This window comes from Athene noctua, chromosome 13, assembly GCF_965140245.1.
Source record: "Athene noctua chromosome 13, bAthNoc1.hap1.1, whole genome shotgun sequence".
In the NCBI taxonomy this organism is placed as follows: domain Eukaryota; kingdom Metazoa; phylum Chordata; class Aves; order Strigiformes; family Strigidae; genus Athene; species Athene noctua.
The window spans coordinates 23,204,671-23,217,127 of NC_134049.1; the positions used below are offsets into that span (position 1 = coordinate 23,204,671).

General features: G+C 42.9%; 1 protein-coding gene across 6 annotated transcripts in view; it reads right to left on the reverse strand.

Moving 5' to 3' along the window:
• CSNK1G1 (casein kinase 1 gamma 1) overlaps positions 1–12,457 on the reverse strand; it is a 111,726-nt gene that overhangs the window by 53,861 nt on the left and 45,408 nt on the right. For all 6 annotated transcript variants that reach the window (XM_074916698.1, XM_074916700.1, XM_074916696.1 and 3 more), the window contains exon 4: positions 3,864–3,904. In XM_074916698.1, the coding sequence (XP_074772799.1) occupies positions 3,864–3,904 (41 nt within the window). The remainder of the gene's footprint in view (positions 1–3,863; positions 3,905–12,457) is intronic.

Genomic DNA, 12,457 nt, shown 5'->3' on the forward strand with positions numbered 1-12,457 from the left:
TTACACTCAATAAAACTATGCACTTGGGACAGGAAGTAATGCAGATTCACCTACTGCCCAGATGTTGTTGAAATAGAAGTTAATACTGGTCTTGATTGTTATTTGGATGTTGCTTATTTCCTTGCTTTTGAGAAAAGAAATGTTCCATGCTCAAAACTACATGAAAATTGCAGCATGCACCAAAATCAGTCTGAATTTCAAAAACTTGCTAAAGAGCCCTCTATTTGATAAGCTCATCATCTAGAAGTTTGCCTATAAAGGAGCCCTCTAAGATCAAAACAAAAAAAGTAATTTTGTGTTTCACATCAGCTCCTATGAGTTGGAGTAAGAGCATCTTGGACATAGACAAGAGTTTGAGCCAACATCTTCGATACAGTGGAATAACTTCTGCCTGTGTGGGAGGACACGAAGGCTTTAGCTGATCCACTTTGTCTTGTATCACCTCTGGTCTGTACTGTAAGACTGATGTCCACATTTGCTATAAACTCCACGTTAAAGACTTTTTTTTAAGCTGCAAGAACAATTTTTGTACAGGCATTCAGGTAATTCAACCTCCAGCCAAGTTGTTCATCATCAGCTCGAGTCATCTCATCCATTTGTCAGCAAGGGGAAAAATGTTCCCAGTTGCTTCTCAACGTCCTGATATTTAAAAAGCTTCAAAAATCAAATATGACCAACTACTTAGAAAACAATGGCGAAAAAGATTCTGAAGGCAAATCTGAACTTGTACCAGAGACAAATATAAAGCATCACAAAACCAAATCTGTTATATAAGTCACATTTAAATTAAGATAATTGTTGATGGTGGCTTGAGGGAGTCTTTAGACACCTGCACAGAAAAGGGATCTAGGGCAACAGGAACTCAGGCTGCTCAGATAAAGGTAGAAGGATTAACGTATCACAACATGAGGCTGCTTGTGACAAAATCAGGGAAAGTATGCCCAAGCTACTTCTGCATCAGGAGCTGCTGGAGCCTGAGCTCTGGACGCTTGCCAAAGTAGAGGCAGCTTCCAAGAAGATCATACCAGAACAGATGGTTGTCCTGTAGGCCAAAGGCTTAAGGATGCTGGCAGATGTTGTTTGTAGTGAAAATAACTGAACTGCCACTGCCTAATGTGCAAAATCCACAGCTTGAACCAATGGCATCATGATCACTACTAGAGGGTACAGCTTGGTACCTGCACTCAGACTACATCGCTATGTCAACAGGCTGGTTTCACGCAGGGAAGAAATTCCTACTACGTGCAATTCAGCATTAAAAACCCTCAGAAGATTAAACCAGTAAATATGGCTAAGGCATTTCAGAAGACAAACTCCTCCATGTTAAGGTGCCCTTAACCAAACAATGTTCAGCTGAAGAGCAGGACAAGGAGCTAAATGGTGACACCATACAAGTTAGAACACGGGCACTATTCTCCACTGCCAGCAATTTTCCAAGGTGCAGCACAATCCTCACCCCCGAAAAGAAATAATGAGATGTTAGCACTGAATTTCACAGCATTTTCTGATCATCTCTTTTGCATCCATCACACAATTCTCTAATTTTCCAGCTTTAACATCATGACAGGAGGCACAAATAGCTGAGACAGAGGGTTTGCAGTTGCAGAAGACTCTCTCATACAGTTAGAATGACTTGGAGTTTTGACTTGGTCCAACAGTGCAGATAAATGAAAATGTTGCCTTCAAGTACACTGAAAGCAGCTACTCTACCACTCATCTGCAAATTATTCAAAGGATAAAGAAAATTATAGTTAAGTACAGAGAAGCATATTTGCTGAGAAAACTGAGTAATTCTTGTTCGTGGGGAATATGGTCTAAGATTAGGAGACCAAAAAACCTCCATCTCTTCTACTGCTCCATCATTCATCTTCTCAAAAACAGAGCAGTTATGCAAATGCCTGGATGGCCGCCGGATGGCAATTCCAGTCCTTCAAACATGAAGGAGCAGATTTTTGATCATGAATCACAGCAGGGCAAATAAAACTAGAGTGTGTTGCAGAGTAACTGCTTTAACACTCAGATATTTGGAGGAGGAAGAAAGAAAGAATGCTACCGGAAAAAATAAGTAAGGTTAAGGTAGCAATAAAGGTAATGCCATTCAGCTCTGCCATGTGGCTATTGAAAGGTTTCAGGTGACTGGGAGGTGTCACTGAAGGCAATGTTTTGAGAGAAACAAGCATCCTCTGGACTAATACAGCTGTGTTTTTCCTGTATTATTTACTTCCTTAGGCCTTCCAATGCTGTAACTTTGTGGGATTATCTTTGAAAGCAAATTAGAAACATTATTGATTCAAAAAACCACCTCATCTGTGTACAGTGCATTTTCTATTGTCAGATCTGTCTAAAAAGGGAGCTCCTCCACAAGCACCAGACCTCCTTCCTGATGTGGATCTATATCAAGGACATCCTAAGCTCTAATTGCAGGTATTTGTTTATTTTAGGGAATATCTTCTGACATTTGCTATCAGGCTTGAAAACCAGTCCCTCCTGTAAAGCCCTCATTATTTTTTATCTACTATGCATCACATAGGGAGAATACCAGAGATATAAAATCTGTGGCACTTGAATGTGATCGGAATTAATGCACCAAGTCCATCTTGATCTTCTGTAATCTGAATGACTCCTGTCATTTTGGCAGACAACATCAACTGGCCAAAGGGGTGTGTTTGCTGCTAATACCAAATTAGCATTACAACTCTAACTTCAGATTCTAGGGTTTGGATCTGTGATTAAAGAGCATACTGGTGAGAAAAGAGCACATCAGCTGAAGACATCAAATTTGAAAACCCCAAGAAACTAATGAAAGCCTTAGTTTAAAGATAGGAAAAGGCATAAACACAAACTACTGGGCCATGGTTTTGTAAATCTGAAAGAGCTACAAGTTAGAGAGTTTCCCCATCCTCCAGACACCTACTTCAAACCACGATTGACCACAGTGCCTTCAGGCCCTGAAGCAGTCTTCAGAAAAACACTTTTTATCTGGACCACTTGCTGGTTCAGGTATAAGAAACATGGAAGCTGTCACTGCGTGCACCTGGGGAGGGCTACATCGACTGCAGGGCAGAAAATAACCTGATAACTGGTACCAAGGCTTGTAACACCAGAGCTGTGAACGAAACTGCTTAAGTAAGTTCTTAAGTTCACTACTGTTGGGGCTTGGGTTTTTTAACACAACTCCTACAATGCTTTGGTAAGACAATTTGATTCATTTTTATCATCCTATGACATAAAAGGGGAAAATAGTTCTGAAGATGCTGTAGTTATATATCCTCAGCCACCCAAGTAAGCTAGAGGAAAGACTAACCTTTGCTGGACTGGATCTTGTTTTGCCTGTTGCATCTGCAGTCTCAGCACTGTACCAGACTGAGCTGTGTGGTTCTATCCTAAGGAAATGTTAACCACTGAAATACTCTTTTTCCTGCCTCGGAACTCCAAAACCATGGAGCAGCACAGTGCCACACTCCTAACCAAATGCTCTGACAACAGCCCATCTGGAGAAAGATCAGGGTCTGCAGAATCAGTGGCGTCCTGAACAGAAAGGCTCAACCCAGGGAGTGGGAAGAGATGGCAAACCTGTGATCAGTGCTGTTCCCTGGGACCTGGCAGCCACCCTGGAATGAGGAACAAGGCTCACGCACTAGTGTAAGACATCGACTGACCTCTTCGGTACCAAAAGTGTTCTGCAGGTGGAGGGAAAGGTTCCTTCCTTGATTTTAGTGTTCTCAAGAATTTATCTTAGTTTAAGTCAGTTATTCTAGCTGAGGGTGAGAGCAGCATTAAGCCCAAAGTGAGAAAGTTGCTTTTTGTCTGATATTTTAATATTAAGTACAAGTCATTTAAGAACACTTGAAGCTTCTACTCACCAGTTTGATCGCTACATATTCATTGGTGTAGAGATTTTTACCTACAAAGGAAAACAAAAACATCTTTTAGTTCCATATTCAACACTTGCAGCTAGAGACACAATACAGAAGAGCATCACTGATGGCAAAGAGCTGGCTCTTCCCAGTTCTCCAGTGAAGTTCATGCATTTAATAAAGTGTAAGCCTCAAAATAATAAGTTGCAGCAGTTCGCCAGGGCAGGCAAACACTATCTTCCATTCAGCATAAGGTAATCATGTTTTATGGTAGTGCTTCTATTCAGTGCAAATGTTTGAGGAGGTATCCCAGACACATTCGGTTTCGTTATCCACACCATGCCAAAAAAAGGCTGGGGAACAAAAAATGAAGATTCAGAGCACCATTTCTTTCAGAAATGTCTTGAATCTGCTAGACACAACAATTTTATCCTATGATCTATAGGGAGTTTCACTAGCTTAATGTGCTACCTATCACAGCAGCTACTGCAAGGAGATATATGAAAATAACCTTTGTGCCAACACACAGCTTTTATTTCTTCCTGTATGAACAGGCAGGCAGAACATATAAAACGCCTTCTGTATGCCAGCAGCACAAAGGCAATCCTCCTAATCTAATAAGGCCAATAGCTCTCAGTTGCAATATGGTACCAATGATGTTAAAAAATAGTAAAATCCATTATCAGGACCACAAAACATGGAGCAGTGTCTAATCTGATACCAGCTCTGGCAAGCACAAAGGGCAAGAGCCAGCTGCCAGTACACTGCAGCTCCACAGCTCTGAGCCAGCGTTGGTACCTGTGTGTGCTACAGCTGGAGTGAATTTTTTCTCCAGGAACCTGTCTGGTGATTGAACCAAGCTCTTGGCCTCCCTAGCAATCTGTGGCAGAAATGCACAGCTGCATCTGTCAAGGAGCATCTCTCTCTGTGTTCTGAAGCTGTCAGTTATCATATCATTCAGTGTCCTCCAGTTCCTCTGCTAGGTAATTTGAGCAATCACTCCCCCTTCACCTTCTTCATATTGTTCATGATTGACAGCAAACTCTCCTGGAGAAGGTATCACTGGGGAAGGATGCTCAGGCAGTCCTGGTGCCTCATCTGTCCCATCACCTTGACATCTCTACTACCTTTCTGACCTCCTCTAGTGCCACCATATCATCTGAGGATGGCAGCCTCCACTGCACAAAGCTCCCCATGGTTTCAGACAGGGAAGTGCTAACCTTCTTCATCGCTAGCACCGCTATAGCACAAGTCATGCTTTCACTGAGTGACTGCCTAGCTCCAAAATTCAACAGCAATCTATACATGAAGTTATCAGCACTTGTTTGTAGTGTAAGCTCTGCCCAGCTCTATTATACCTTTACTTTCCAATTCCTGTTAACAGATATTGATGCTTAGACCAGACCAGCTACTGAGAAAGTCCAGGATGGCAAGTGACATACTTCTGAGCAAGCAGACATTCGGGCAGCAGCAGCATGTCTATGTGACATCATTACAAAACATGCCCTGTCACCCCTTGCATACATCTTTGCATGCAGCAACAGCACTGGAAGACTCAAAGACATTATAAATGTGAGAGAAAACAGTAATCTTGAAATCCTGAAATATTTATCAGGGGAAAGGCCCCATTTATTTATTTTACTTTATAACAGCTTCATAACTTTCTGCATTCAACTTCTTTTGACACCATCCCAGCTACATCGCTTGGTGTAGTTCTGGCCTCCGAATTTTGTATCCAGCACTCCCAGTACAGGTCCCGCACACAGTGGATTGCTTTAACATTCATGGGCAAGCCAAAAAAATTTATGGAAAGCTTCAACCTGTTACAGTAACTGGCAGTGCTGTTTAACACAGGACAGGCATTTAAATCTGAGGTTAAATATACTTAAGAGGAAGTGTTTTATGCAAGCAGCTGTGTAAGCTGAGCTTCAGCATTAACCCTCACAACACAGAGCTGTTTGAATTTATTTCTTTAAGTCTTTTAATAAAAGCTATTATATCCAGGCTGCAAATGAAGGGTAGAAAGCAGGTTTTGCAGTTGCATTAGGAACACTCAGACATTGGAAAGCAGCTTCAAAGCAGAAAGGCCAAGTCAGTGGAAAAGCGGGTGGCAGGATAAACTGCTTCACCCTCTGAGATGGATAAGGGCTGCAGCCTGACGCTATCTAAGGGCTGATGGGGGAGAACATGCAAGGACATTAAGGGAAGGCAGCCTAAATACACTTATAGTACCTGCTCTGTATTAGTTACCAGCAAATAAGTCATATCAGCAACTCCAGCTGTAGCTCACCCACTGACACTTCCTCTTCCCCTCCTCTTGGTAGGGACTGAGCTCCTACCAGTTTGAGGACACTGAGCCAGGCTAAGGGAAGCTCCAGCCCAAATACATGAGAAAGTCTGATTCTTTAAACAGCAAAAAAAACAAGGAGGAAGGCATGGGAACACCATCCCCTACAGACCCCACGGCCTTCATCACAATCCTGGAGATGCACCATTTCAAAGTAGTTTTTGAGCTCAACGTGCAGGGGCATAAACCCGACCAGGAAACAATGACCCACAGACCTTCTAGCAATGCTTCTGCTCTATCACCAATGTAGGATAATATTGGCGAAACAGTGCTCTTCCAAGCTTCTCTCAAGACAGAGGAGGACATTGCAAACACCCTACATATATGTGGAGCCATAATCCAGCCTATTAGAGGAGCTTAACTCCTATAAATTGATAGTCCCCAGTGTTGTCCACCCAAGAGTGTTAAGAGAGCTGGCTGATGGTGTGAGGCTGCTCTCCGTACCCTTTGAGAAGTCATGGAGATCAAGGGATTTCCCAGAAGACTGGAAAAAGGCTAATGTCACCCCCATCTACAAGAAGGGCTTAAAGGAGGATCCAGGAAATTATAGGCCCATCGCTTTTACTTCAATCCCTAGGAAAATTATGGAACAAATCCTCCTGAGAGTTATCACAAGCCAAACAAAGCACGTGCCTGGGAAAAGCCAGCACGGATTCAGCTAGGGCTAATTGTGCTTGACAAACCTGATTGCTCTCCATAACAAAGTAACCTGCTCAGTTGATGTGGGGCAAGCAGTGGACATTGTCGATCTGGATTTCTCCAAGGATGTCGATGTGGTTCTCCACAGCTTCCTACTGGACAAATTGGTGCTTTATGGTCTAGACAAGCGGTCTGTGTGGTGAGTGGGGAGCTGGCTGACAGGCTGCACCCAGAGGGTGGTGGGAAATAGCTCCTTTTCAGACTGGCAACCTGTCACAAGTGGAGTCCCACAGGGATCAATATTGAGCCCAACACTGTTTAATATCTTCATCAGGTGTACCCTGACAAAATTTGCTGGTGATACCAAACTGAGTGGGGAAGTGGACACGTTGGAAAGGAGACCCACCCTGCAGGAAGACCTGGCTAGACTGGCTAAAAAGAACCTTATGAAGTTCAAGGACAAGTGTAAGGTCTTGCACTTGGGAAGACATGATCCAGGAGTGCAGCACAGGCTGGGATCTCCCTGGCTAGGGAGCAGCTCTATGGAAAGGGACCTGGGGATCCTGGTGGACAACAACAAGATGTGGAGAGGCTGGAGAAGGTCCAGAAGACAGCCACAAAGATGATCAAGGGACTGGGAAGCCTGTCATGTGAGGAAAGGCTGAGAATTGGGTTTGTTCAGCTTTAAGAAAAGGATTAGGGAAGACCTTATCACCATGTCTCAGTATTTAAAGGGTGGCTATAAAGAAGATGGAGACTCTTTTTTACAAGGAATCATACAAAAAAGACAAGGGGTAATGGGTACAAGTTACTCCTGGGGAGATTTCAATTGGACACAATAGGAAAATTTTTCACCATGAGAACAATCAGCTGCTGGAGTAATCTCCCCGGGGAAGTGGGGGATTCTCCAGCACTGGACACTTTTAAGATTCAGTTGGACAGGGTGCTGGGCCAGCTTGTCTAGACTGTGCTTTTGCCAAGAAAGGTCAGACCAGACGATCCTTGAGGTCCCTTCCAACCAGGTATTCTATGGTTCTGCTATGGTCTGGTTCATAAGGCTAAGGTCTAGATAGAAGACAATTTTGGTAATGAAATTCCTCAGTTAAAAACCTGGGATTAGCTAAACACTAGCCTGAGACATCAGGCCAGCAGCCAAAGGTAAGTAATTAATCCTCTAGTTCATCCCCTCCAGAGCATGAACTATGGGGACACCGTGAATATATGGGGGTGCAAATGGGTCCAGCTTTTGAACTCCAAACCCTTCCTAAAGCTTCAGCACAAGATGTGCTGAATCTCTCCACTGGCTTGTCCAGACTGAGATCTACCCCTTGGTTTTGCTATCACAGTGTCCAAGATGTAATGGTTTCTTTTTCCTCCTTCTGCAAGGCAGCACTGATGTTAAAATGGAAGAGTAAAGCCAGTATTACTCACAGGAGAAGGTGAATCTGCCCAGTAAAATAAGCCATGAATAGAAGCTGCATCTTATCTTAGTAAGACAAAAGATCTGTAATACAGCTGAGATGATATAAGTGTGTTAACAAAAGCCTTTCAAGTTCAGGCAAAGCTTTTGATGGAGCAGTGATTAAGTCCATGCCTCAGTTTTGGGTAGTTCCACTGACAATTATGAACTACATAGTCTAAATGAGAAGTGATGCATTAAGTCACCAGCATTCACATGGGAAACCTAACAGAGTGAATTTCTCAAGCCCTTGTAGTAAGATGTGTCAAATATAGACAGATTGCAGACCAGTAGAGGAGCTCAAACTGATCAGTCTCGCATGCAGTATTCCCACAGGTCAAAGTTAAGAGGCACAACTACAAAACTCTCATGAACGAAACAAAAAAAACGCTTTGACCGCTCCTTCTAGCTTGTCACTATACAGAAGATCCATTTTGACAGATCAGGGCTGGGTAATGGAGCAAACATCCACCTAGTCCTCCTAAAGACCAAGCAGAGCTCACCCAGACAGCATGGCATCTGCAGAGACTAGATCCCATGGGCAGCTGAAACAGAGTTCACGTCGATTTTGTAGTGCCAGAGCATGTGTCTCTGAATTATGGCTCCTAATGTGGATCCTACACAGGATCTACTCTTACCCATGCCCTCTACATCTAGCATGATTCTAGTTCAATACTCACATGATGATTTGGTTATTGGGGAAGCAGAAACAAAACTAGCCCCAATATCAGATGTTATAATCTTTTGCTGTTGTTGTTGTACTTGTTTTAAAGCAGAGCTCCTGGCTTCAAACTGCAGCCTGGGACACAGCTGGGTGGTTCTTGTTTTTGGGAGGCACCTCCCCAGATCTGCTGTGACTTGGCAACATACAAATAAGCAGCTTTTCTTCTAGTCTGGGGCTTGTGCTCACTGCCATGATGCACTGAATCTTTGTGAGACCTCTGTGAATGACGCTGACTTCTGGACACTTTGCAATTTCTTTGAGTAGCACATGAAAGCACAGACTTCTCCAAAAATCCCTTTCGTTCAAGTAGCCTACAAAGGGAGGATACAAGCAATGTACAGGATCTAGCCCTCCTAACATGTTTTTTTTCCCCTCTAAGCACGGAGAAAAGGTGCATTGTCATTTTAAAATGATATAATAATTAAACACAGTTTTGAAAGTGCCAGATAATGTTTGCATTAGAGCAGAAAGATTGGGGCTCCAATCTACGGCTCTGCATTAAAATAAGGCCCCGCTCTCTCCAGAACTTAATGCTTCTTTTAGAAAACCCTCCAACCTACTGAAACTGGAATAATTTTACATTAGTACTTATTTAATTGCTTGACTAAATAAGGGTGCCAAAAGGGGAAAAATGAGACATTTGAAGAGGCTTATTTATCTTTAACATGGCTCATGGTTCAGGATTTCAGGTAAATACAAGAAATACCCAGTAGGGAAGTCCATGAATTGATTTAAGGAGACAATTTGTAGGCTCAGATGGTGATATCTTTTCTACAGTGAAGTTTACAGCCGCGGCTGTCACAGCAGTAGATTTAACAGCTTAAATCCCATTCTTCCTGAGCAGTGAACACCTGACATTACATGATTTTACAGCTCAGTGAGCTAGTTTCTCAGTCTGTTTTACTTAATGCTGGTTCTCCTATCAGCTCAGGGTGAAGATGTAGGACCTTGTCAGGGCAGAAGTTACACTATAAAACTTCAGGCATGCTCCAGCTCCTAAGGCAGCTTGAGAATTGACTTGGCAGGTAACTGGGAGCTGCAGGACAGGGCTTGGTACTGCACGAAAGGCAAGGAAGCCCCATAAGCATGCAGAGTCCAGCCCACAGACAGCAAGCAAGATCCTCTGCTCTTTGCTGATACCAAACCCCTGCTAGTGGGTTCAGCCACTTGGGAAACCAAAGCTCTTACAGAACACAATCTGCAACCTGTCCAAAGAAATAGTAATCTGTTAACCCTGTTTCATTTTATTACTCTGGGCTCTGCAGACACTGAGTTTTGTGTTCATCTCCCCATTTCAGCTCCTCTGTGGGCTGGAATCCAACGGTGCTGCTCCCATGTGCTTCAAAAAGAGTAATATCCCCGGGGCTATCTGTATTTGCAGCAAGAAAGATCAACCCTAAGCAGTGAGCTTGATATTTGCAGAAAACAGCTTCTGCGCATACATGCCATCTCCTCCCTGAACAATCAGTCCTCTGTCTGGCATTGGAGTGCAATACAAGAGCAGCTTAGAGTGAAAACACAACACCTGAAAAAAGATACATTCTTTGGGGAATTGGAAAAAAAACATATATATTTTCCACCTTGTTTATCAGTGCGTGACTTTGTTCTTCCTGTGTTACTTAAAGCATTCGCTAGTGCTTAACTTCTCCAAAATCACATAAGAAAAGCCAAAAAGCAGAGGGCATGCCATTCATCTTTGCAGGACAAAAGTGTTATCAGAGACTTGTTTGCTCATATTTCAGACATGCTGCTTCTCCTTCCCCCCAGCGATAATTAGCATCACATCTGTGCAATAGAAATATCTGCTATTTGAGCAAACAGGAGTTCTTAAAGCCACAGTGACTGGCAAAAAGCAACAATAATACAGCTTCTATTAGGACCTTACACCTAATTGCTGTTATCAGTACATACGGCTCATTGCTCAAATACAGCATGCTGTATTAACCAATATTAGCAAAACATTTACGAGTGTACCGGAAAAAAAAGAGGCCCTCAATTAACAGGTGTTTGTTTCCATAGTTAAAACTGAATTTCTCTATAAACTGACCTTTTCAGAAGTGAAATCTTGTGTGAAGCTTGTACTTTGAAACAATACATTAGTCAGAAATCCAATACCACTAAAATTTTGAAATGTGAAAAAGAACCACCATGGAAACAGGATCAGCATTTGGGAACCAGCTGAATACGTGCAAGAGCTGTATACCTGGAGGGATCCACTACAGCTGCTGAACCTCAAAGAAGAGCTTGGATTACCAAGTAATTCAACATCTCCATGATCTTGCTATCATGACATTTGCTGTTGGGAGGCCTTTGAAAATGCAATACAGCTATTCATGTTATGTTACTGTAAGGATCTAAACTTATCTTCAGCTGCCAACTACGCTCATGTGCTCATGTTCGTGAAGGTGGGAGTTTTGGTCCCTGCCCTTGGTTTCTCTCCACCTTTGGAGCATTATCTCTGCTCCTGCAAATCAATAAAACTTATCTGATGTAATGCTGAAACCAAACTACTTGTTTACTGAGACAGATTATAAGCAAGCTGGTTAATCTTCACACTGTTGACAAGTGGCACATCATATAGATGCAATAACTAAACCTTAGAATGAAAGATTACATATATTAATCTAAGATCTATCAGTAGTTAGGTGTTATAACCCTTTGGTTACCTGAAGCAATTTCCCAACTGACTGATTTATCATCCCTTGTGCCTTATTCACAAATGATTTTAATTTCAGTTCTAAATAAATATTTGCCCCCAAATTGGTATGTATGTCAGCCAATCTGTTTTGAGCACCCTCAAGTTCACTACCACAGCAGTTCAACTCATTCAGCAGTAGTGGAGAAACACAACTGTTTTAAGTAAGTCAGGATCGAGACCATCACAAAGTGCTGCTTCTGATCGACAGCAATCACACCAAAACGACGTATAGGGAGCTCAGAGGCATGTAATTAAAAACACTGGCTGCTTCCCCCAGCTCATTTATAAAACAGCCATTGTTTGTTTAGGATGACTTAAGAGCCCAATGCACTGCAGCACATTGCACTGGGCTCTTAAGTCATCCTAAGCAAACAATGCATTAGCGTAGCCATCTGTTTGGGCAACCAGCTGCAAGACATGTGGTTAGAAGACCAACGGACCACAAAAAATCAGGGGCTGCCGGGCCAGTTCAGTGGCTGAGAGGCAGCAGCCAGATGGCTAGTGGGCACACCCCGCTCTTCGCCAGCCAGCGAGTCAAACACATGGGACAGATCAGGGAGCAAGTGATGGGACTGAAACTAGGGCACCGAGGTTAGTGAGGGACGTGGAATAGAGAAGATGTCGCCGACTGCTGGGAAAGAGTCTCACCCATTAATTTAATAGGGCGCCCTAGCTTATGAACAGAAACTTGAGAGCGAGATTTAACAATCCAGGCAGTTAAGATTTTTTCACC